General features: G+C 39.5%; 1 protein-coding gene across 1 annotated transcript in view; it reads right to left on the bottom strand.

The window, feature by feature from the left end:
- LOC149323270 (neuronal acetylcholine receptor subunit alpha-7-like) overlaps window positions 1-27202 on the bottom strand; it is a 159087-nt gene that overhangs the window by 92233 nt on the left and 39652 nt on the right. Inside the window, exon 2 of the mRNA XM_089488673.1 lies at window positions 13196-13335. Coding sequence (XP_089344799.1) covers window positions 13196-13335 — 140 coding nt within the window. The remainder of the gene's footprint in view (window positions 1-13195; window positions 13336-27202) is intronic.

Here is a 27202-nt window from a genome sequence, read left to right as displayed (position 1 = left end):
AGCACTGGGTGCAATGGATCTTTCTTGCCCCTCACATTATAATGCTACAGCGATTCCCACTAGACAGGCATAGAAATCATTTTTATATCAACTCGGTTTAGATCCATTTACACATATAACAAATACATTTACATATGAGCTTATTCAAAAATCCTCAACTCCTAATTTAAATACTGTTAGGGGCAGATGGAAAACTGAACTGAATAGCAGCTAAAACCTCTACAATGGACACTTCTTTTACAATCAGTCAGATGATCTACATTACATATTCAGCTGAGGCTTATACAACAAAAAATTATGCTTAAAGTATATTGGGCATCAGTTTCCTTTCAATGATTGTTTTCAGTTCTAGAAGATTGGTGCTGGAGATACCTGCAACTGGAATGCAATCTTGTACATCTTTTATTGTCATGTCAAGCTAACCACTGAGAACCAGCATGGTGTAATGGTTTGAGAATTGTACTGTGACTTGAGATCAGATTTCAATTCCCCGCTCAGCCATAAAAACCCACTGGGTGATATCGGATGATATCCAGATGATATCCAGAAAACCCCATGATAGGTTCACCTTACGGTTGCTGTAAGTCGGCACAGTGTGAAGGCACACAACAACAATAGGTTGCCTTAGTTGCCTTAGCTGATGACCTTTGTCTTGGCATCAACAGGAGTAGTGTGACCCTGTTGGTGCTTTTAGACCTGTCAGCTGCCTTTCATGTGATTGATCATAACATCCTTTTGGAACACCTGAGAGAGTTAGGAATCAGAGACATGGCATTGCAATGGCTCCGTTCCTTCCTCTCAGGCAGATTCCAAAGGGTGGTGCTTGGGGACAGTTGCTCTTCAAAAAGGGAGCTAAAATTTGATGTCCCTCAAGGCACATCCTGTCACCGATGCTATTTAATATATATGTGTGTGTGCCGGGAGAGATCATTCGGAAACATGGGGTGGGGTGTTACCATTATGCTGATGACACCCAGATATATTTCTCCATGTCTCGGTCTACATCTTTGACAAAAGATGGCATCTCTCTTCTCAATGAATGTCTTAAGGCGGTAATGGACTGGATGAGGAAAAACAGACTAAAACTGAATCCAGACACTCACAGTAGAGGGTCCTAATCTAGGTATTGAGATACATCAACTGGTCCTAGACAGGGTCAACGGGGTCACACTCCCCTTAAAGGACTGTGTCTGGAGTGTAGGAATGCTCCTTGACTAGTTGTTCCAAATGTCAAATGAGGTAAATGCAATGGCCAGGAGTGCATGTAATCACCTTCAGCTGATATGCCAGCTGCATCCTTTCCTGGAATCTAGGAACCTGGAAACTGTGGTACAAGCGCTAGTAACCTCACGACTCGACCTCTGTAATGCACTCTACATGGGGCTACCCTTGTGCCTAGTCCAGAAACTTGTTAGTTCAAAATATGGCAGCCAGGTTGGTCACTGGAAAAAACAGATGTGACCACATAACACCTATCTTAAAATCGCTCCACTATTAGTTTCCAGGTGCAGTACAAGGTGTTGGTACTGATCTTTAAAGCCCTACATGGTTTGGGTCCAACCTATCTAAGAGATTGTCTTCTTCCATATAATCCACCTGCACACTCAGGTCCTCTGAGAAGAACCTACTGCAACCTATAAGGACCAGGTTAACTGCAACTACCCAGAGGACCTTTTCTTCAACTGCTCCCAGATTATGGAATGGCCTGCCAGAGGAGATCCATCATATTACCAGCTTGGACAGCTTTAAAAAGGCTGTCAAAATCGATCGCTTCCAGCAGGCCTTTCCTGAATAGCAAATCCGGCCACCAATTCAATCCACCATCTCACTGTGTAATCTGTAGCCCCATTCGCCCATCTCTGATTATTTTAATGTACTGTTTTAATGGTTAATGGGTTTAATTGATATTTTAGGGGAGGGAGGAAGGGAAAAATTGGGATACTGGGTATTGTATACTTTTTTTAATTGTAAGCCACATTGATTGTCTTCTGACACAGAGGTGGGTTAAAAATAAAGCTGCTATTATTATTATTATTATTATTATTATTATTATTATTATGTTATTACTTCTTCTGTTACATTCTACAAATGAAGAGGGAGAGTTATTACCATAGCTGATAAAAATATTTATGTGGGAATAGTTTTCAAGAACTAGACTGATAACTAAACATAAAACATAAAAAATCTTGCATCCATTGTTCTGAGTCCTAGTCCCTAGAGCATCAGAAAACAAGCTTTTTCCACCCTCAATGTGACACCCCTTCAAATATTTAAGCAGGGCTATCATATCACTTCTTAACTGTCTCTTCCCCAGGCTAAACATACCCAGCTCCCTAAGTCTCTCCTCATAGGGCATGGTTTCCAGATCCTTCACCATTTTTGTTGCCCTCCTTTGGACATACTCCTGCTTCTCAACACCCTTTTTGAATTGTGGTGATCAGAACTGGACACAATATTCCAGGTGAGGCCTGACTAAATCAGAAGAGTGGCACTATTACTTCCCTCAGTCTAGACACTGTATTTCTGTTGATGCAGCCTAGAATCATATTGGCTTTTTTAGCTGCCACATCACACTGTTGCCTCATATTCAACTTGTGGTCTACTTGGACTCCCAGATCCCTTTCACATGTAGTCTCCTTAAGCCAGGTGTCACCCATCCTATATCTATGCATTTCATTTTTCCACCCTTACATTTCTCCATGTTGAAATTCATTTTGTAAGCTTTGGCCTATTACTTTTTAATTAAAAAAATAATCAATAGCTGACATTAAATTTGAATAAAGCAATATAATTTTTTAAAACATGGGGAAAGGAAATAAAATACAACTACATTCAAATGCAACATATAACACTCCTTTCATGTGGGATTCTATTTTCATTTTTATAAATTTCAAACATAAAGTCAAAGGTAAGGATACAATAGGTACAGCACTTGTACAATGCAAGTGCAACATAAATACCCTCAAGGCACCAGATCCTGTCTGATCTTGGAAGCTAAGAAAGGGTCAGTTCTGGTTAGTAATGTCAGGGATGATGGGAGTTGTAGCTCTTCACCTCTGGCTCTAACTCACCACCTTGTTATGCAGCAGAGCTGACCAGCTTTGATCAGTGATTAGTGCTTTTCCTCCAAAGCAGCAGAGTTTCAGAGAATAGGCTGAAGACCCTGACAAACTCTCCAAGCCTTCTCACTCTTCTTCCTGAGAAGTCTCCAAACTTCTCCAGGATTCTGCTGGCCCTTGTATCTTCACTCAAGACACCAGACAACTCAGTAGTCTTATACAAAAGATCTATTTTATTCTACTATATACAAAATACTGTATGTCCTACAAATCACAATCTCCAAAAATACTCCAACTACCCACAAAATACATTGGCAAACATAGCAATTATTATAGCCATTGTCAAACACCACCCACTTGGTCAGTTTCCACCCAGTGGGCGTGTACAGTCATTTTGATTGGTTCTCATAGTTCAACCCATACTTAAGAATTTCATCATTTCACCTTGTACACTTAATGAATCTCAGGTGCTTCCAATTGTACATTCTATAATTCTGTCCTTGACATTCAGGACTTCTAAATTACATTAGCTTTTTCACCTGTGTGGCTTCTTAATTGCTTTTGCTTAGTCACTGTGACTTTCAAATGCATGTTTTATTTCTTCTACTGTATGTCCCATGTTGCATTTTCCTTAACAAGTAATTGGATGGAGGTTCCCAAGAATGTCAAGTGCTGCGGGTTCTCTTTCACAGGAAGGAACTAGCAAGACAATAGCTGAGTATTTCTTGCCTAAGAAAACCCTTTAAAATTTATAGGGTTCTATATGTCAACAAGTAACTTGAAGGTACATGCACACACATGTAAAGAGGCATGCAACACCTCTTTATTCCAGGGGTTTCCTCCAATCACTGGCCAGTAGTTTTCTCTATTCACTGCTGCTCCACTGTGCAGAGACAACTCCTTTCACACACTCAAGCCAAACCACGCCATGCCAAACCAAGCCAATATTGTTCCCATCCAGATATGGGAAATGCAAGCCATGCCACTGTCAGGCTGACCATCCCTGTCCTCCCTCATCAACAATTTCCATTTTCAGAATTCTACATAAACACAAGAGTTTCAACTCTACCACAGTTAAATAGGATCTTGGCCACAATTTGTAGCTGAACCAATTAAGTATTTGCTGCTCTAGAATTGAGGCAATCATCAAATTATTTTTCTACTTGGGAGTTTGGGAGAGAGACAAGAAAAGGAGTTAATTATCTAAATTAGGTTAATTAAATTTGCCTAATGTCAATGGTCCCTATTATGGAACAGGGAGGAAACGTAAGTACTAAAATTAATCCTGGTCTGGAGGTTACATGTTTACTGATAAGTTTGACTCTTTGGCTGAATCTGCACTGCAGAATTAACGAAGTTTGATGGCACTTTAACTGTACTGGCTCAATGCTATGGAATTCTGGGATTTGTAGTTTTATTATATATTTAGCATTCTCTATCAGAGACGTCTGGTGCCAGAACAAACTACAAAATTCATGATTCCATAGGATGGAGCCAGAATAAAGTAGTGTCAAACGGCATTAATTCTGCAATGTGGCAGCAGCCTTTGTCAGTGTTGTTGCCCTCCCCATATATTATACCTGGGGTAATTGCCCCTTTTAACTTCCTTTAAAAGAATCTAAAATTAAAGCTGTAATCTTTCCACTACTGTTGTTGTTGTTGTGCCTTTAAGTCGTTTCTGACCAATGGCGACCCTAAGGCGAACCTATCACAGGGTTTTCTTGGCATGTTTCTTCAGAAGGGGTTTGCCATTGCCTTCCCCTGAGGCTGAGAGAGTGTGACTTGCCCAAAGCCATCACCTAGTCAGGTTTGATGGCCTGTAGTCAACTAGAAACCAAAGTTTATGATCAATTTGAAAATAATAGCTGACTTGGATTCCAGAAGAACTATAAAAGTAAAGTAAGAAAAACTCTACAAGGCATTCACACACTGTTCTTTGTGCTAGAAAGTGGATTCAAATGTTCTGACCTTTTAAAATGTTGAGCTGAGCAAAATGGGATGAATTCTCTTTTTGAATTAATGATGACTCTAAATTGTGGCAGGCTGACTGACTGTGTTATTCTAAATCCTCTCCTCTCCCACTGGGAACGATTTTTGACCAAGCTGAGAATCTGTTTCTCAAGCAAAGCCTAAAGGATCTGAGCAAGCTAGAACCCATCCATAACTAATTTATGATGCAATCATGAAGTAGTAAGACTAAGGGTAATTCCCTAAGTTGCCTTCTTCGTGAACATTTGTGTATCTGCAGAACCTTCTCCAACCTCATGAAGAAAAGAACAAGTACAGCCCAAAACATTTTGCTGCCTGAGACACGACAGCCAATGGAGCCCCCATTTGCTCACAACAATGTTCACAGTATCCTAACATAAGCATGTTCTTTTAGTGCATAAGACAAAAAATCCCGCAAATACCTTTTTTCTGTCTCTGGCAGTAATAATTCAACAACAACAACAAATGAGTAATTAACATCTATGTGGACCTTTCATGACAATCCAAACCTACAGCCTGAAAGTGGTGCTTCCTCTGCTTAATGGTAGGGCTATCCCCAGAAAGGAATTTCATCTTAGTGACAGGAGTCTGGAAAAAAGATCTGAAAATGCTAAAAGAAGTTGACAAAGAACAATCCACTATTGCTACACAACCCTCAGCACAAAGTAGCATATCAGACCATCCATTTTATTTTCAGGGAGGAGGGGATAACCTGTTTGCTCTTCCAATTTATTTATTTATTTCATTTATAAGCTGCCAACGAATACCAGGTGCTCTGGGCTCTATTTGAAATTTTGAATATTTAAGTCAAAACAAATGAAAATATGTGAAAAATTCGAAAACTGAGTCAGCTGTCCATGCTTATCCCAGTTTCAATCCTTCAGCTGATGCTGCTGCACTAAATCAAGCCATAAATGCCAAAGGAGTTGATGAAGCAACCATTATTGATATTTGTACCAAAAGAAACAATGCTCAGCGGCAGCAGATCAAAGCTGCCTACCAGCAGTTAAAGGGAAAGCCTTTGGAATATGTTTTGAAAAAAGCACTCAAAAGCCACTTGGAGAATGTTATCTTGGCTCTTTTGAAGACTCCAGCCCAGTTTGATGCTGAGGAACTCAGGTATTCCATGAAGGGGCTTGGGACTGATAAAGATACCTTAATTGAGCTTTTGGCCTCAAGAAACAACAAACAAATCAGAGAAGCCTCCAGAGCATATCAGGAAGGAAGAAGCTGAAGACCTACATCTTCCAACAGGCTTTCCCCCATGCGTTGTGACATCTGTTCTCTTCCCATCACATTGCACTTTCAAGCTAGTTTGTTGTTGGTTTTAATGTCTCTAATTTTATTCTGTTTTTAACATAGTGTATTTTTTATGATATTTTATCTGTTGTAAATTGTACAATGTTTTGTACCCTTGTTGTAACCCGCTTTGATCTCTTTTTGGAAAAGTGGGCTATAAATAAACAGTAAAAAAAAAAGAGTTACAGTAAAATAAAATAAAATAAGTTAATTTTTAAAAGTGAATGGTATTTGTTAGTCAGGAAATGCTTGTTTGAAAGAATGTCTTCAGTGGACATGAAAAAACAGAGAAGTGTTAAGAGGTGCATGTCTAACCGTCAGAAGAATAGCACACAGGGTGGGAATCAGCACCTTGAAAACCTGTCGCTAGTGCAGATCCACGTGGAATATTTGCTTTTACTTAATCAGCCTTTTACTTAACATTGATGTTAAAATATTAGGTGAAGCTAGGGATATAGGCCTTTGCTTATGCAAGAATGAAACTTTTCAAAAATTGTCTCCTTGGTGGACAAGGTTACATCTCTCTATCTCTCTCTTGCATTTCTTAATATTTTTCACAGTTCGGGATTATCATCTTTTGCAAAAATTCCATATGTGCAAAATACTCTTTTTATGCAGAAGACATTGGCTGCATCTGCACTGCAGAAATAATCCAGTTTCACACCACTTTAACTGCCATGGCTCAGTATGATAAAATTTGGGGAACTGTAGTTTTGTGAAACATTCGGCTTTCTCTGTCAGAGAGCACTGATGCCACAATATACTGCAAATCCCAGAATTCCATGGGAGTTAAAGTGGTGTGAAACTGGATTACTTTTGCAGTGTGGGTGCAATCATTATTTTATTGTGTGTGTGTGCACGCGCGTGCGCAGAACCATCCCAAACTAAAAAAATGACATGAATGGTTTTGGAGTAATGGTTAATATCTGAGCTGGTATGCTGTTGCTGTCTTATAAATACATAAATTCCTCTATAGAAAAAAATAGACATTTTTGCTTGATGCAGAATAGCCATATTTATGTAGCTGACGGCTGCACAAGTGGAATTACACATATGGCACCACTGTAAAGAATGGCACACTGCACATTGATGCACATATGTGTGCACACTGATGTGAACTGCACATTGTGCATCCAGATGTGCATATACATTTAGCAATTCACTAATGAGGTGGAGAGTTGTACAATCTCTGTGTAATTCCATCAGTGTTAAATTACACTCCATCTTCTTCATGTACGGTACATTCTTGGTTTCCATGTTACTTTACTTCATTATATTAATTTGAGAGAAGATTGAACATTTTTACCAATTTGAAATGAGCATTTAAAACTTAACAATTTAGCAATTAATGAATTAATCAATTGTTTTATAAGGTTTGCTTTCCATTTACGTTCTAGGGATGTAAATAATATTCACATTTTCCCCCTCTTGTGTGACAAGAATGGGTGTTTCATAATGTCTAGACACTCCATTAAAAAAGACCAGCATATTTTTGTTTCACTTCATTATGTTTCATTTCCTTTCCTTTTGTGTGTCTCTGTGTGTGTACTGCTTGTATCCAAAAAGGGCATAAGAGAAGATTTACGTCACCAGAGTAAGCATTATAGCTGGATTTTTGCAACTGGCAAGTAATGTATCATTGTATTAAACCTTTGTTTCATAGTGTTGAACCAACATTTGAATCCCAATGCTGGCTGATTTCCAGAGAAATGTCTCACTCCACAGCCCTAGTATGGAAACAACTCAGATTACATCAGAAATCTAACTGGGGTCATCACGGGATAATGATTTCTGAAATATTGTATATAAAGTACTTTTCTCTTAGGATTCTCTCAAAGTTGTAGCTGTGTGAGCTTTAGCTGAGATTTGAGAGCATTTTCCATGATACTCAATACAGCAATTGAGTGTTTCTAAAGTTTCATTGTGTTCCCCACGTCTGATGTATTTTACAAATACATTTCAAAGGATTTTCTTTGCTATCTTCAGGACACTTCCAAGTCAAAAATAACAATAATTTCTCACACACCAAGGAAACAAATTTGCCAAGGTTACTAGACAGGTTAATCCAAATAAACCAGGGTTTCAATTTTACTTTTTGTATTGAGAAAATGAATCCTATCTTAGCTATATATCAATATTTGTCACAAAAAGAAGAAAAATGATTTATGTGAAGTCGGAGGCTTTCATGGCTGGCATCCATAGTTTTTTGTGGGTTTTTCATGCTATGTGGCCATGTTCTAGATGACTTTATTCCTGATGTTTCGCCAGCATCTGTGGCTGGCATCTTCACAGTTGCAAAACATCAGGGATAAACTCTTCTAAAACATGGCCACATAGCCCGAAAAACCCACAAAAAACTAAAAATGATTTATGTTTGTGATGCGTCATTCCCCTTCTTTCTGTGAGGGCAGGGAGATTGCATGGTATCTGAAGTGTGATTCTCCAACTTTTTCAATGGCATCCAGGACATTTAAGCACTGACCTAAGTGGCAGCCAGTGGTGTGGTGAATCTGCTCTGGGTCTTACTCAAAATGTTAAAAATGAGCTACTCAAGATATTGAACTGTCCCCAAGATAAATCCAGCACCTTTGATGTTTCCTTTCAAATTCCAACTAAAGCCCAGAGCAGATTCGATGTCTCACTGACATGGAAGCCATAAGATACCTCAGATGGACTGAAGCATCCCTCTATGGAGCCTACCTCATGGCAAAAGTATCCAGCCTAGGTATGTGGAAGGCTCTGGCCTCACTAGAAATTGATGGACAACTCCAATATACAAGTAGTTTATTTACAAAGCACATGTAGTATACCTTTTCAGTACACAAGTAGTATAAACTCAGTCCAAAAAGCCAAGGCCCTGAGTGTATAACGCCTTAATACCAGGGTATCTGTGGTGTGAAAGACTGAGGTAAACAAAGCTGCCATTTCATAACCCTGCACCATTGCAAACGTGTTTATGACACTACTGATTAGCCTCATGCAACCATCAGTGGATTTCTAGCAGGCCAGCTAAACTGCCCATGCATTTGCAAGGCAAGTAGCGGTGCACACCAGTCATAATTATAGCTTTGCAGGAAACTCTGAGAACAGCATCTGATGAATCATTTATAGGAACACATGGCTCATAATTTCTTTCAATATACACGATGCTACCATGTAAAATTGTTATAAAGCTTCATAATTAATCAACAAATTGCTTGTGAAGCATCAGGGACATCTGTGCATTTCAGGGTCGCCTTTAGTATTCCAAAGTGACAAAACCCATGTGTTAACATTCTGGGAAACACCTAATCATTTGGTGCTAATCAAAGCCTCCTGGTCCTCAGTTACAATTAGACAACAGCCTGGTTAAGAGACAGAATTCAAGCACATACAACTCACAGCTCAGATCAAGTAATTAGATCACATTCTTTCAACAAGAGCATACTACTATTGATGAGCTCCTGTACAGGTCTAATACAGGATAGAGGTGGCAGAAAAGAGAACGGAAGCTCCCAGCATCCTTAAGACACCCCTTAATATCCAACTCAGAAAGTCCACTGTGATTGAGAGAACAGACTGCAACTCCAGAACGCTCTGATAATAGCCCCTGAGGAAGGCCGGTTGGTGATAAGGCTGAAATGCGTTGGGCTTTTTAAGAAATAAAAGGTTTTGGACAATCACATAGCACATGGGATTTGTCTCTTTTCCTTCTTCTACTGTGAATATGTGTGTTCAAGGTTTGTTTGGGGTTTTTTTGTTCACTTCCTAAGCAAGTGGGTGACCTCATTCCACAGTGATAGGGTGAGTGACACGCACATACTTGCCTGGACCATGGACTGCTAGTACTTTCTGAACATGATATTTTCAAGGTACCATAGTTCATGGGAAATTAGTACCTTACCTGTCCGGAGGAACCTTTTTGACTGAGCGTGAATCTATACTGTAGAAATAATGCAGCTGGACACCAGTTTAAATCATGTAGCTCCATCCTATGGAATCCTGGGATTTGTAGTTTGACAAGCTAAAAGCCTTCTCTGTCAGAGTGCTGCTGCCTCATAAAACTCTGAATCCCAGGATTTTGAAGGATGTAGCCAAAAGAGTTAAAGTTGTGTCAAATTGCATCATTTCTACAGTGTAGAAGATGCACCCTTTAAGGCAGGGTATAAACTTAACAAAATATGTGAGGTGGGATTAATTTTACCATTGAAATTGCTGCGATCCATAGTAAAAACCAAATAGATGTGAGAACTAGCACATGTCTTTTCATTGGACAGTTGAATTCCTGCACTGTTGGTTGGACATTGGCAATTGAACATTGAAATATCTATTTAGGAAAGCACAATGTCTATCTAGACATTCTTTGAGTTCCATATAGCTCATTTGCTGTGTATGTGTTTGGTACCATTGCTTCTAGTGACTGGACAGACCTGCACTAGCAATGGACCTCCTCCTGCCTCCAATTTATGGGGACTGCTTTGTAGTTCTCATGAACACTCCAAAATGTGATTGAAAAAGCCCAAAACGCCTTTAGTTCTTTTAGTACCTCCTCTGCACCACCTCCCCAGTGTTTGGTGTTGGCAGGTGATCAGATCAAACGGACCAATGAAAGAAGCAATTGAGAGCCCCACCTACCCACTTCTCCAAGTTGGGACCTTGCCTTCCTGCCTGCTGCATTTACTGCTTTCCCTCACTGGTGGAGCAAGGTTGCATATGAGAGTGCACTGGGTGCCATGCAGTCAGTCTGGCTCAGTCCTAGGCAGAGTCTGCTGCCAGGCTTTGCCAGGGCTGGGGCTTCCTCCAACCACTGTAGTTAGCAATAGGAGTAAATCCTGCTGTTGCAGTGGCTAGCCACCACCTTGACCAGTGGAGAGAAGGAAGATACTGGTGACTACCATCACCCTCATGTTCCCTTTAGCTGGCCCACATCTCTGTTCCTCTCTTTTCTGATTGCAACCAATACCACCACTTTCTTCTTGTCATGGAGGTACAAAGAAGCTGTTGAGAGGTCTCTAGGTTTCTAGGTACCCCTGACTCCTGAGTACCTTATTTATGGTGTGAAAGTGGAGCTAGGTGCCTCTCTGCAGCCTCCATTCCACTGAGGCTTGAAAAGGAGTTTCTTTGCCAACCAGACATGCACACAAAAATCCACAAACACTAATTAAATTAATGGAGATGGAGAAGCAAAAAGGACCCTATTTAGTTTCAGGAGGAGAATAGTTTGAAAGAGTCCAGGGGGAGGAAGAAGCTGCTAGTTCTACTGGTACTGCCTTCCAAATGGATTCCTCTCACTTCAGGTCTAAGGCCCTGACTCAATAGGCACTGTGTTTGCCATCACTCGCAGCTACTTTGCCTGCGAGGGTTAAAAAACCAGGACCTGACAGGGCTCTGCTGCAAAACACCCCAGCAGAGAGAATGAAAGGACCACAGTGACTATCTGGGGCCAGGGGGAAGAAGAAGCTGCTGGTTCTATTGCTACTTGGACCTCTGCCTTCCAAGTGCCATCTAAGAAGCAGAGCCCTCCCTCCAGTTCATCTGGTGCCATCTGACCATGGAGGGAGAGATGCAGGCCCAGCTCCATCGAGCCTGGCCTAGATTAAGAAGCTGAGCCCTTTCTCCAGTCCATCTGCCTTGGTCCAGCCTCAGAGGGAGAGAAGAACTGCTGGACCTGATCCTCTTCCCTACCATCATTCCCTTCTCCTTTTATGTTGTGTCCTTTTAGATTGTAAGCCTGAGGGCAGGTAACTGTCTAATTAAAAATAATAATAATTGTAAGCCGCTCTGAGAGACTTTAGGGCTGAAGGGTGGGGTATAAATATCGTAACTAAATAAGAGGCCTCTCTGTCCCTCTATATTCTGGCACATTCCTAATTATACAACCAGAAGCTTGAAGAACCTAGAGGCTTAATTAATTCAGGAACAAAATTGTATTAATTTCCAGACATCCAGTCCTGTATATGTCTGCTCAACTAATTCAATGAAACTGCTCATCACTAATTTTCTCACCAACCAAAGTCAATTCACACTGCCTCACCCCCTTTTATTTTGGGTTCAATAAAGCAGAAGTACTGCCGCCCACTCTCAGCAGAGCCCATATTCACCATCATTAGGGACAAATTAACAAGATCATTTCTGACAGTCAATAGTATCCACACATAATTCTCTAATGGTTCAGCTTTATAGTGAAATCACCCACACAAAATGAGATGTAGAATCAGCTACATCAGAATTTTTTTTTTCACCATGTTCTCTTCTATGTGTGCTACACATTTTCATTATTATGGTGCACTATTAACTCATTGGGGGAAACACTGTTTGTACATTTCTTGTTACTGTGATGCATTATCATTTTGAGTTCCTCTAAAATGGAAGTGAAAGTTGTGGTTCTCCTGTTATGGTGGGACTACAGATCCCATGAATCCTAGTCAGCAGTACCATTAGTAAGGGATAAATCACAATCTGACACCATAGATAAATCTGGCTACACGGGACTACTTTTACAAGAAGAAATAACTGTGCAATATCTCCGTATTGTGATATGGAGACTTTTGCCTGTCAACAATTCAACTTAATATTATTAAAATTCTGCTCCAGACATAAACAAGCCTGGGAAAACTGGAAAAAAGCCATGATTCTGCCATTCTTTAAGTACCCTTGTAATAATACAATAAGATGGTTAAAAGGTATTATGGGGTAACTGATTTGTTTTTAATTCGACAAGAGAGAGATTGGGACAGAAGGAAGATTTGTTCACATGGACTTGCAATAGAACAATGCTGTATACCAATATTATTTTGCTATTCAGTACCAATGTAAAACTTGCTTTACTGAACACTCAGGAAAAGGAAGCCATGTTATAACCTACTTACCACATCAATTATCTGTAGTAATGATAGTTGAAGCTCCACTACAAGAGGTTGTGAGTCATTCACGACAGGCCGTTCCAGGCGATTATAGTTTTTCAGTAATTCTCTGTAGAGTCGCCTTTGGTTTTCACCTTGCTGGGAGACTGTGAGAAGAAAAGTAAGACATTCTTTTAGGTATATGCCTATATTTGAGATTGTATCAACCACTCCGTTATGGTTTATTAGCTATATGTTCCTGCGCAAATTGTGCTTTTCTGAAAATCTATATTGCAATGATAATTCAAGGTCTGGAAACTCTGAAGAAAGTAACCTATAATAATATTTTAAAAAAAGGAATGAATACCAGCTCATCAATCTTAATTTGTGAGAAGATTTCTTTTTTTTTGTTGTTGTTGATTTGTCAAAAAATTGATGGAGGCACATTGAGAAAGAAAAGCTTTGGCCTGTTACAGACTGCCAAAATAAAGCTGCTTCGAGTCTCTTTGGAGGTATGCTCTTTAAATGATGCCTGGGTCCTAAGAGTCCAGAGGTTGCACCAAAGCCACACTCCATTCCTAAGCACTGGAGTGCAGCTTTGGTGCAGCTTCCGGATGCTCAGGGTGCATGCATCATTTAAATAGCATACCTCCAAAGAGACCCGAAGCAGCTTTATTTTGGCAGTCTGTAACAGGCCTTTGTAACTTAGTTTTTTCTAACAAAGTTCTATGGTGGCAACCAGTGTTAACACTGCAGACCTGGGTTCTTCAAATCCTAGTGTTTAGATGTCCTTGGGTAGAAAGGATCTGACAGTTCAGCCTTGCTGGAAACCTACTGAGGTTTGTGCATCTGAGGAACCCATTGGGGATGCACTGCCAACTTATATGAGGAAAAGAAAAGCCAGCTCTATTGTCTCTTTGTAAGGTCTGCCATGCTGATTGGACATGGAGAAAGAAGGCCAGTGGTGAGGAAGAAGAGGGTACAGTTTGGTTAGAGAGCAATGAAAACATCTTCCTCAAGGACACTAAATTCTAAAGGAAGTCTAGGCCTTCAATATGCATTATGGTCCAGCTTAATTTCATCCTACAGGTATCTTAAAGGTAAAAATAGAACAATGCCTACACTCACTGGTGTAGTGGTAAATTTTGACATTCAAGTAAATACTCATCTTGACAACAGCCATAATGACACCTCTATTAAAGGCAACCAAATTCAGACAACAATGATGACACATATCAACAAATTATTTCTAGCCATTTTGGGCCTAAATCCAATTGTTAATCACAACTGGAGTAGTCCTGGGTAATCAATGGAACATAATATAAGTGATGACTTACCATGTTCCCATTGATTCAATAGGTATACACTAGTTGGTGCTAATCACTGACTTTAGGGGCATTATCCACACTGCAGAAATAAAACAGTTTGACACCACTTTAACTGCCATGATTCAATCCTACAGAATCATGGCATTTGTAGTTTGGTGAGGCACCCCAGTTGTCTGACGGATCTTACACAACTATAAATTCCAGGGTTCCATAACATAGAGCAATAACAATTAAATTGGTGTGAAACTTCTATTTCTGCAGTGTGGATAGACGGCAGGTTTCCATTTCTACCACAAGCTGAGCTATTGTAAAGCTAATGAATCTCAATTGCCAATTCAAAATCAAGTCAACCCAAAATATTTTGCATTAGAACAGGAACAGTTCACAATAATAATATATTGTTTTCAGGGAAACACACGCTTACATACACACCCCATACTACTGTGAAGACTGTAATTAAGCTAAGAGGGGACAAGGGAGCTCAAGGGCATATAATTGACCCTACTAAATAAAAATATTTAATATTGCTCTGACCCCGCAAAATTGTGAGTTCACTACTCCACTGTCCAGGAGATCCTTGAAGAGAGCCTGGGATAAAGATGTAATAGATATTGTTAGCTTTCATTGCATTTTATCACAATATCTGTTTAACTTTTGTGGTGAACATATCATATGTAAGGCAGGATTAGACTCAAAGTTAGGATGGTCCATACAACTGCATTTCCTATTTCTATGTATGGTTGTGAAAGTTGATAGAAAGAAAACTGATAGGAAGAAAATCAGCTCATTTGAGATGTGCTGCTAGAGACGACTTCTATGGATACTATGGACTACTAAAAAAGCCAAATAAATGGGTCCTAGAGGCCTGTTACAGACTGCCAAAATAAAGTTGCTTCGGGTCTCTTTGGAGGTATGCTGTTTAAATGATGCATGCATTCTAAGAATCCGGAAGCTGCACTAAAGCTGCACTCCAGTGCTTAGGAATGGAGTGTGGCTTTGGCGCGAACTCCGGACTCTTAGGACCCATGCATCATTTAAATAGCATACCTCCAACAAGACCCGAAGCAGCTTTATTTTGGCAGTCTGTAACAGGCCAGAGCAAATCAAGCCTGAACTCTGTCCTAGAAGCCAAGATGACTAAACTGAGACGGTCATACTTTGGCTACAGCACGAGAAACCATAACTCGCTAGAAAAGACAATAACGATTGGTAAGGTAGATGACAGCAGGAAAAGAGGAAGACCATATTCCAGATGGACCAGGCTCAATCAAGGAAGCAACAGCTCTGAGTCTGCAAGCCCTGAGCAGGGCTGTTGATGATAGAGTAGCTTGGGGATCTCTCATTCATAAGTCAAAGCTGATTTGACAGCGGTTAAGAACAACAAAGTTTTCATTGTTAGATCACAGGAAATTACCAATGTACCCCCAAGACCCTATGTTAGTCCTTGATCATCCCTCTCCGCATGTCATAATTCTAGAATTTAGTCACAAAATATGAATTCTCAATCTATTTCTGGTTTGCTAGAAATTGAATCATTAAATTAATGCACCAGTTTGTAGATCTACGCTCAGTCCTCTTTATATTCCAGAGCAAGTAAACTTGGCATTATATTTTAGTAGATTTCAACACAGCTTAACAATTCCATGTGTTTAGTGAAGCACTTCACATCAAGCTATACTTTAATGTGAAACCTCTCTAGGGAATGGAAGATAAGGAGAATGATTCTCGCGGTTGTTGCAGATTGGACTGATTTTGCATCCTCCTGTTTTTCCGAGTGTTCTGAAGTAGTTGTCTGTAACTCTCACAATCAAAAGATGGGGTTGTTTATCCCACCTATTGTTTTTAGCAAGACAAATGGTGTTTTATGTCCGTATGTTTGCATCCAGATTTAATTTTTGTGTTTATAAAATTATGCAAATTCCTATGCAAGCAGAGCTGTTGGATTCCTGGCAAGTCACCAAGGCAGCTGTTGGCGTCGTACATGGTTGGCCTATCTAATCAAGCTATCTGTTGTTCTCCTTCTGACAGCCCCAGAGCAAAAGTAGTTGTGGAACAAAGAAAATATATGAGGGGAGGCAGAACAAAAATCTAAGGAAAGGGGAAAGGGGAGCAAACACCCCAAATATCACATATGTAATGTCATATTCAGTCTTTCTGTCTACATAAAAGCCATTTCTCAAATTTCTATCAATTCACAGCATGATTAAAGAGACATGCTGTGTAATCTCTGTGCCATCCAATTAAGGGAAACCAGGATGGGGCAATGCAAATAGGAGCAGTTTTCATTTTCAATTATTCCCATTAACCGTTATGGTATAAAATTAACAGCCAGCAATCTGGCCTACATTTAAGAAAGAGTTGCCAAGATCAGAGCTTGGAAAAGTTATTTTGGGGATTAGCAGTTGCTATGCTGGCTTGGAGATTTGTGGAACTGAAGTCTGAAAAAGTAACTTTTCACAAGTTCTGGTCAAGCTTCAAAGAGATATTTGGATAGTAATTTCACCTTCAACACATGGAAAAAGAATTCATGGCTTTTGTGAATAAATTGGTAAATAACTCTTGATTACTGACTATTAACTGTGACCATGACTCACCACAGAGCAAGCAACTCTTATATTCAATCAAATCCATGGGCCTAGGCACCCTTAATTCTTGTATTCAGTGCTAGTCCTTGCATTAAACCCTTTTCAGTTCAGTCCCCTATCCTAGTTATTCAAGCTCACTTCGACAGAGTGCCATAGGGCAGATTCAATTGGGGAGAATATAGAAACACAACCCTCTGACCTCAGAAAACATTTCCACAACTTAACTGGCAGCAGAGCATGGGTTCTTCATTGTAGGACATTACCTCCCTTGTCTTGGTCTTTCTCATCTCCCTTGTTTTTCATCAGTTTTTGCAACAACAACAAAAGATGTGTTTGCCAATATATATTAGGACAGGTGTTTCCCACGTTTCCACCGTATTTCAGTTGCCTATACATCTTAATTAAGGCTGCATTACTTGGCCTTGATTTTAGCAAGCACTGCTGTTAATTTAATCTCTTTGAATCAGTTTCAGTTTCATTCCATAGATCATGCCTCTGAAGTCCAGCTAGTGAATTCCCTAATATATTTATACAAGTCCCTAATCTTTTTGGTTAATCATTTTCCAAGCATGCATGCATTCTTTCATTCATTCATCCCATTTACACCCACCTTTTCTTGAAGGTACTCAAGGTACCATACATGTTTCATCTTATCCCCTCCTTTACTTTGAAAGCAATATGTTCAGGTAGGTTATGCTGAAAGACAACAACTGGTCCAAGATTAGCCAGTAACATTTGGGAATGAGTGGTGATTGGATAGCTCTACTGAGAGACAATGTGATGTATTATGGTGTAAACAGAACATTGGATTGGGAATTTGGGCATCTAGCCTTGAAACTCACTTGATGATCTTGGGGCACTGTCTGTCTCAGGTTGGCTTACTATGGAGGGTTATGTTGAGAATAAAATACAACTGGCCCTTCACATTTGTAGCTTTGACTTTTGTGGATTTGATTATTTGTGGGTTTTATTAATATGTTCTTTCTAGGAATAGAGCGCAACTCTGCCAAAGGTTGGCAATAAAGTTGTGCTAGAGAACCTAGATGTTCCCAGAAAAAGACACTTCTCTAGGCATTTGTAGGTCTTCCAGCATAATTCTATGATTAACTTCTGACAACTTCTGGCACTTGAGCATCTGGAGATTCCTAGAGAGGTGTTCTCTCGGGTGAAAAGTTTTTTTCCATATTCACAAGAGTCCTTCACCCCTAACCCCAATTAATCCATCAGGGAGAGGCAGGGGAATATAATTAATTGATGATGATGATGATGATGATGATGATGATGATGATGATGATGATGATGGATGGATCACTATAAAGTGCACATATGGCACCTAGAGCTCATTGGAGGAAAGGCATCATGATCCACTCCTCTTACACTGTTCATGTTGGAGACAGACCAGTTGTGGTGGGCAAACTATCTTCAAGGAAGTTTCTGTGCCATTATTATTATCATCATTTATCTATATAGTGCCAGTGATATACATAGTGTGTTACATCTTAGTCACAATCAAAAAGGCAGAAAGATGAAGGAAAATTCTAATCAAGGAGCAGTGACTCAGAAATGGTGGTTGTTCCATATTAATCACCACTTCAAAGAAAAGATTTCTTAGCTACATGTGAGAAGAAGCACCAGCTGGCATGACCAGTTGACCAGAAGCAAAAGAAAAGATCATCTGCACATTACTAGAGGGACTAACTACAGCTGGGGCCACAAAACTGCCATTCCTGCTGTTGTAGTTTTGAGATCTTCTCATTGGTGAGCCACTTACAAACTTTCAAAAGATCCTAAGACTTCAAAAGATCCTAGTTTTAAAATCACTACTTTAGATCTGTGCTATTCCAAGGGGTGGACTATGGACCAGTGCCGGTCTGTGAGCCATCATTTGTTAATCCATGGCAAACTGCCAAGACATAAAGAAACAGATATAGCCAATGGGGACTGTTTGTTTGTCTGTCTGTTGTAGTACCAATCCCTGGCACATTAGGAAAAGAAAAGTTTCCCAGTCTGACATCAGACGGGCTAAGCGGCACTGCCTTCAATTGATTTTGCCTTTGCACGGTCTACAGGATTTAACTGTAATTAGTGCATTGTTTATTTACTTCTGTACCATCTGTTTTCAGAAACACATTTCCTTTACCTAAATATTTTCCTTGCAAATAAGAATTATTAAGTGTGCTTAGACTGATGCATTTCCTTGCTTGCTTTATTGAATTAAGTCCCATTTTTCTACTAAAAAGTATGTTCAAAGTGGCTAAGGGATGGCCATGCAAATAGGTATTGCAAATATGTTCCAAGAGATTTTTGATGGTCTTCATGCACACAGAATTGTCCCTTCCATAAGATTACAGGTTATTGTTGTTTGTTTTGTTTTGTCTTTGCATGAGATCATGCATCCTAATGAAAACCATCTCACTACATTACCTGCTTCACACGTTGACTGTACATTCTTTGGCCAACAGGGCTATCATCTGCAGCTACAGAGATAGGGAAAACTAAAATGCAGGAAGAGACTCTGGCAGTTTACTTAGAGGTAAACCTTGCTTGGGTCAGTTGGCATTAATCCCAGGTTAAACATATATAGAACAGCACCCACAACTGATTTTACTACCAGCCTTCCTGCAACTGTTCTGAGGTTGGCGGGAGCTCTTCCAGTCCTAGATCAGAGTTTCAGCCCTGGCAGAGTTCCCATTCAACTCAGAGCAGCTGCAGGAAAAGTGGTAGTGAAATCAGGAATGCATTTGCTGCCCCTGCAGCATATCTACCAGCTATCCTTGATGCATGGGATTGTGCTGGGACTATAAAGCATCAATCTACATTTACTATTCTATGGAGTAGTTTCCTTTACACCTGTGGGAGTACACTGATGCACAAGCATAGCTAGTTTCAGCCTAAATGGTTTTACCAAAATACAGGATATTTCATCCTCTTTGGCGAATATGTGCAAGGCATGCAGCTTTTTGTGTGTGTTTTCCAGATTTTTGAGAATGTAAAGCATGCAGTAGCCATATGTCATTAAATCCCTACAGATATAAATGTGTTCCATCTGGTTTTGTTCTCTGATGCAGCCAGGACTGTGGCGTTTGTTTACAACTTCAAATGCTTGTATAAATATCCTTAACACTATTTCTGTTTTTAACCTTGGTGAGGGAGGGTGGTGAATTCTACAAATATCCCTTTCTGAGAGGATAAAGCTGTGATAATGCATTCATCACAGCTTTCAAAAACGTTTTGCTCTGTATTTAAGCATTCCTTGTCTTTCATTAGAAATTCATCTTGCATTCATCTAGATTACTTATCGAAGAATTTGATTTTGATCCTAACCTTCAAGACTCATTTTCTTTTCCTTTGATGAATCTAACCTTCAGGCCCCAATGGATATTTATGAAGAATGAGCGAGACAAACAGCCTATTTCATTTCTGGATGTTAAAGCATCAACATTTGGCAAAGGAAAGCTGGCCCAATTGAGGCCTATTGCCAGCGACCAGTGTTAAAGGTCAGTTAAGGCTGCCACTAAAGGCACAAGTCCAATGGAGATATTACATACAATGAAGCAATTCCACACACACCAAGGATAATACAGGTCGTTACATAATGCAAAGTCTGGCAAATGATGAAGGAATATAGCTATGCTGGTGCAGATGGTCATAACTGCTAGGAACATAATATGCAATGTAAATTAAAATGTGCATAATAATACTGTTGATGACTGCATTCCCTACAGAAGAGGCTGCTTTTTCGGGGGGGGAGGTCCAAGTTACTAATTATTACTTTTAATGAAGGCTTCCAAGTTAATTAAGATATCAAGTACAGAAACTTCCTTTAGACAAAAGCTAAGTTATATTCACTATTCCCTAAGTGAGAAGCAGATTATGCAATATTACTGCAAATGAACTCTACAATATTTCTATCCACTTAAAAAAAAAAACCACCCAATTTGACAAGCATGGGCTTCTTCCCAAGAATCCTGGGAATTACAGCCAGCAGTGAGTGCTCAGCTCAGGTTTCTTTGTTAAAAGACACACATTTCCAGAGCTTGGAAAAGTCCCTTCTTTTGTGGGGAGAGGACTACAACTTTTGGCGCCTCCAGACAGGACAAATGTGATAGAAGGCTGCTGAAGGTTCAGGTGTTCATTGCTATAGATATTGGATTCATTTGCAAGTATGCAAATAATGTTTCTTTTGTCCCAGGCTATTTTCTGGCAATTCCTGGCACCAGCTACCACATTTTATCCCCACCCTTAAGTGAGTTTCTCTTTAATTACAAGACATATTAGTACATGGAAGCATAATTTTCTCCTCCTGCTTTCTCTCTTTATGGTGTGTGTGTGTGTGTGTGTGTGAGAGAGAGAGAGAGAGAGAGAGAGAGAGAGAGAGAGAGAGTGCATCAGTGAAATGGCATTTTTGCATTATAAATCTAAGAAAAAATGCAGAGGAGAAAATCTGCTTTTCAGACCACAGACCACATCAGCAAACTATGCCCTAGGTTTATTTTTATTTTTAAAGTTTGGAAAAGGCCTTGTACAGATTCAATAAAAGCTTCTCAAAAGAGTGGAACGTGTAGATGCATAGGTGACAGCAACCAGAAAAACCTGGCAAAACAAAGAATTATATTTCTTTGTTATACTTCACACTTCTTAAGACTGTACTGGAAGAGTCCTCTGCAAGCTGAAGTTCTGTAAAGAAGGAAATGGGCAAAGCCTGGAAAATTCCTGCACAAAACGCTATTACCTTCCCAACAAATTGGTACCTATTTATCTACTTGCACTTTTACATGCTTTCGAACTGCTAGGTTTGCAGAAGCTGGAAATAGTGACAGGAGCTCACTTCATACAGCACTTGAGCTGCAAACTGCCGGCCTGCTGATCTTGCAATCATCAGAGCCAGCATCTTAACCACTGAGCCACTATCATACAAAAAAGTGCACTACAAATCAGTATCTGACTAGTGTAGCTCTGGCTATTGTTTCCTTTAGTGTTGTTAGGTGCTTCCATGTTATTTTTAACTTATGGTGACCCTAAGGCAAACCTATCATAGAGTTTTATTGACAGGTTTCTTCGGGGGGGGGGGGGTGCCATTGCCATCCTCTGAGGCTGTGACTTGTCCAAGGTCACCCAGTGGGTTTTTATGCTTAAACAGGGATTCTAACTCTGATCTTCAGAGTCGTAGTCCAACGCTCAAACCAATACACCATGCTAGCTCTCAAGGTTTACTGAAAAATATAGTTTCCTCATTGCACTGAAATGAATGTGAAATTTATACAAGAGAGGTGAAGGAACAACAATATGCCAGGGAAGAGGCACGTTGAACTACTTGCCTAGTTATGGTCAATGTTATGGACAAAAAGTTTTTCAAATATGCAATTTCCTTTATGCATTTCTGGACTGGCACTGTCCTGGCAGTGCCCTTTCTTGACAGTTGAATTGGTCTGAAGATATAACAAGATACAACATGGAGCACTTTGCACAGCTGTAGATTTTGTCTCATTCCAAGGGTAAACGTGGCCATGACCCAAGATGGAACATTAACAGTGAAAGTCACCAGAAGAGGAAAAATAATAATCGCATGACCTCAATGAATAATGAATGTTGAACTGCAGCATTTGGGGAACAACAGGGGTGTAAATTGTGCTGATGCTACATTTAGGTGGGAGGAGGATGCCCCCCCCCCCTTTGAACCCATATGTCATAATTCCTCATAAACATCTCTGGTTATTGGGAACATCTTTGTTCATTAGATACAAAACATGTAACCCTGAATTTATTCTTGAAAGTATTTAACAGCAGGCCTTTGATCTTGAAGTGAGTCTGTTGAGACATCTTCAAGCCCCTCTAAACTCCACCGCTCTGCTTAGATATTATAGATTCAGGCCCATGCCATCCAGCATGCGGTCTTCCTTTCTTTCTACTGCCTTCGACCTTTCCCAGCATCATTGTCTTTTCCAATGATTTATATCTTCTCATGGTGTGGTCAAAGTACAACAGCCTCAATTTGATCATCTTGGCTTCCAGGGAACAGTCAAGATTGATCTGTTCAAGGACCCATTTGTTTGCCTATTTTTTGGCCATTCATGGTATCCTCAGAACTCTTCTCCAGCATCACATCTCAAATGAGTTGATTTTCTTTTTATCCACTTTCTCCAGTGTCCAGCTCTCGCAGGTGTAAATGGTGGTGGGGAATCAAATGGTGGTGGATTCTAACTGTAGTGCTCGGTTATATATCTTTACTCTTTAGGATCTTGTCTTGTTCTTTCATGGCTGTCCTTTCCATTCCTAGTCTTCTTCCTATTTCTTGACTGCAATCTCCATTCTGATCAGTGTTTGATCTAAGGTATAAACAATCTTTAACTATTTTGATTTCCTCATTGTCTAGGTTGAATTACCAGATCCTCCATGGTAATTATTTTTGTTTTCTTTATATCTACCAATAAGCCTGCCTTTACATTTTCTTCTTTAACCTTTCTTAATAATTGTTCCAAGTCTGCTAGTAGTATGGTGTCACCTGCATATTTCAGATTATTGATATTCCTTCTGCTTTCTTCTTCTGAGTCTAAATGTGCTATTCTTATTATATTTTCTGCAAACAAGTTGAACAAATAGCATAGAAGAGACCTTGATTGAATATGGAAGAGCCTCAGGCTTTAAAGTAAATCAAGAAAAGACGGTAATGCTGACTAAAAACACATCACAGAAAGAAGATAAAGAACTCGCCGAGCTATCAGGATATAAAATCCAAAAGGAAGTAAAATACTTGGGAATAAATCTAACTAAAAGGAACATAGACCTTTTCCACAATAATTATTTAAGAACTTGGAAAGAAATACAGAAAGATCTAGGGAAATGGACCAAACTACAACTTTCTTTTCTGGGTAAAGTAGCTGTTATTAAAATGAACATCCTACCAAGATTTATGTTTCTTTTTCAAAATCTGCCGGTAATTTCACATTTGCGCTTCTTGGAAGTATGGCAGAGAGAACTCTCCAAGTTTTTATGGTCTGGCAAGAAAGCAAGAATAAGCTGGAAAATATTAACAGATGACCCTAAAAGAGGAGGTTGTAACCTGCCTAATTTAAGACTATATTTCTTTGCATCCTGTTTACTATGGATAGAGGACTGGGTCAAATTAGAGAACAAAAGATTGTTATGCCTGGAGAGTGTCAAATTGAGATATGGATTCCATGCCTTCCTTTGGTATGGAAAACAGAAAGGGAACATTGACTTCTCCCATCACTTCGTGAGGAACGCATTGTTAAACTCATGGCTTAAAATTAGGGATATCTTCTACAACAAGTTACCATCATGGGTATCACCCCACGAAGCTTTTTGGCGAAGAACACAAATAAGCCACGAAAACAATTATATAACTTATAATGCAATACTAGAAGGAAGAAAGGATATCAAACTAAAATCACTGGAACAATTACAAGAGGAAGAAATAGTAAAGGATTGGTTTACGTATAGACAAATGACAGAGAGATTCAAAGCAGACATAAAAAGCATGGGAATAAGTATGAATCATAATGAATTGAATGAAATTATCTTTGATAAAAAAACAAAACATGTCTCCAAATATTATAAATTGCTAAAAAGTAGAGATCTTGAAAATGAAACGGTAAAACACAACATGATAAAATGGTCGCAGGATCTTGGGAAAGTTATAGAACTGGAAAAATGGGAAAAGGCTTGTTCAATCTCCAACAAATTTACACTCTGCCAGAATTATAAAGAAAACTTTATAAAAATGTTGCATCAATGGTACATATCTCCGCACAAAATTAACCTAGTATATAAAAAACAAGATGCAGCTTGCTGGAAATGTAACAAAAAAGATCCAAATCTCCTACACATGTGGTGGACATGTAAGGAAGCGGAAAAATTCTGGAAAAGAATACATCAAGCAATGTGTGAGATTTTAGATTGTACTCTCCCATTCGACCCTTGCCTCCTTCTATTAAACATGATCCCAGATATAAATTCCGGAAAAGAGAAGAGTTACAAGCGCATCATACTGTACATGGTAACAACTGCAAGGATTATCTTTGCCAAATCATGGAAGAACCCTGTGTCACCTAAGTTAGAAGATTGGCTCTCAAATCTTTACGAGGCCATAGAGATGGATATATTAACAGCCTTGATGAGAGGAAGAACAAGGGAAAAAATTGAAGAAGACTGGTTGTGTGTAATAAAATATAGAGAAAAAAAAGAAAATAAAACAAGAATGGGAAATGGAAATAAGGATATCAATATAACTCATCTGTTCCCTCCTCCTCTCTCCCTTTTTTTTTCCTACGTCTTAGCAATAGTTACAACATTAGGTTGCATGTGGCATAAGAAAATAATCCTAATGGTTAAAGAGGTACAACCCCTCGGGTTAGAAGCCTGCAAACATCATAGATAGTCTCATACTAATCTTCTTTTAAATATGTAAGAAATGTATTGCTACCGTTTGTAGGCAACTAGGAAGCATGTTGACACAAAGCTTACACTATGACATGGGAAATAAATAGAAAGCTTCAAAGGAAGGTTTGAAAATCTATCTTGGAAGTAATTAGGAATATTTAGTTAAAACTACGCACAAGGCAGTTTATGTTTATTCGCTACTTTGGCATAGTAGCGATCTGTGTGGTGTTTTGTAAATTTGTAAAGTGTATGTCAGTGTGGATGTATGTCATGATGTTTTTACGTGAACTTATATTTTTAATAATAAAATTAATAAAAAAAAAATAACTGGTAGCTCCCATGTCAGTCAAGCAGTAAAACCACTCTGGCTTTGAAGGAGCTATCCAAGGTCTTGAAACTATTTTGGTGACCAGGTTCAGGACCTTGGATATCTCCTTTAAATTTTAGAATAAAACTCAGGTTGGATTGACTTCTCCAATGACATGGCATCTACCAAACATGATCATCTCCATGTTGGGCACAGTTCTACACACTTAAGTTAACCAGCGCACATTGGGGAGAATTTCAATGGGCTTGTTTTTAACTAAAGTTTATCAAAAATTGACATAAAAAGAACATAAAAAAATGTAAATACAAGAGAAAACAGAACTGGCAGGTCTATCCACTTCTGTTTGACACCGCTTCAACTGCCATGGCTTCATGCTATCAAATTCTGGGACTTGTAGTTTTGTGAGATATTTAGCCTTTGCTGTCAGAGAGCTCTGGTGCCACTTCAGATCCCAGGATTCTGTAGGATGGAGCCATGGAAGTTAAAGCAGTGTCTGACTGCATTAATTCTTCAGTGTGGCAGCAGCCTGGCTCATCCTAGAAACATGCTACGCTGCAGAAATAAAGCAGTTTGACACCACTTTAATGGTCAAGGCTCCGTCCTGTGGAACCCTGAGATCTGTAGTTTGCTGAGGTTTTCAGGGTGCTCTGCCAGAGAGCCCTGGTGCCCCACCAAACTACAAATCCCAGGATTCCATAGGATGGAGTCATGCTAGTTAAAGCTACACTAATTCTGCAGTGTGGCGACAGCCCTAGCCTTATTTAACAACCCTTCTTGACACTTTTTCGGAATGCTTGCTGAGATGCTGAGAACGTGAGGAAGTCAACTTGTGGGACAAAAGAACAGAGTTTGGGAATTTTGGAAAGGACTATTTGCACGGACTTAGTGATGGCCTGGAATAAGGTTTATATACTTGTGCCTCCCTCTCCCATCTGCCGTACTTTCCCTCCAGTGTTTCACAGATAATAACAGAGAGAGTCTTGTACATTTGTAATTGCAGTACAAGGGACTACTGTCTGAATGCCATTGTCCCCCACCCCAACCAACAACTGCACACTGCTGAAGGCTCTTCTCTATCTTCTGCGTATTATAATAATTTAGTCTGCAATTGTCTGTCCTGCACTAATTAAAACCAAAGAGTATACTTGGTCATTTACTAGAAACATGCAATTGCCCTATGATACATGAGCAATAGTTCAAACTGAACTTTGCCCGCTGCTGTTTTATGAAATGGTAAGTTCTACATTATAAAGAGCCCATGCGGTGTAGTGGTTAGAGTTGGGGATTTGAACTTTTGAGGTCCAGGTTCTAGTCCCAATTGAGCCAGTTTACTCAGTAACTAATTTTGGACCAGTGCCACCCTGCAACTTGATTTTCAAGGTTGTAGTGAAGA

The sequence above is a fragment of the Sceloporus occidentalis genome, unplaced genomic scaffold (assembly GCF_023333645.1).
Source record: "Sceloporus occidentalis isolate IW3139 unplaced genomic scaffold, rSceOcc1.0.p SCAF_1, whole genome shotgun sequence".
In the NCBI taxonomy this organism is placed as follows: Eukaryota; Metazoa; Chordata; class Lepidosauria; order Squamata; family Phrynosomatidae; genus Sceloporus; species Sceloporus occidentalis.
The sequence above is the reverse complement of the archived record's forward strand: the minus strand, read 5'-3'. Positions and strand labels throughout refer to the sequence as shown.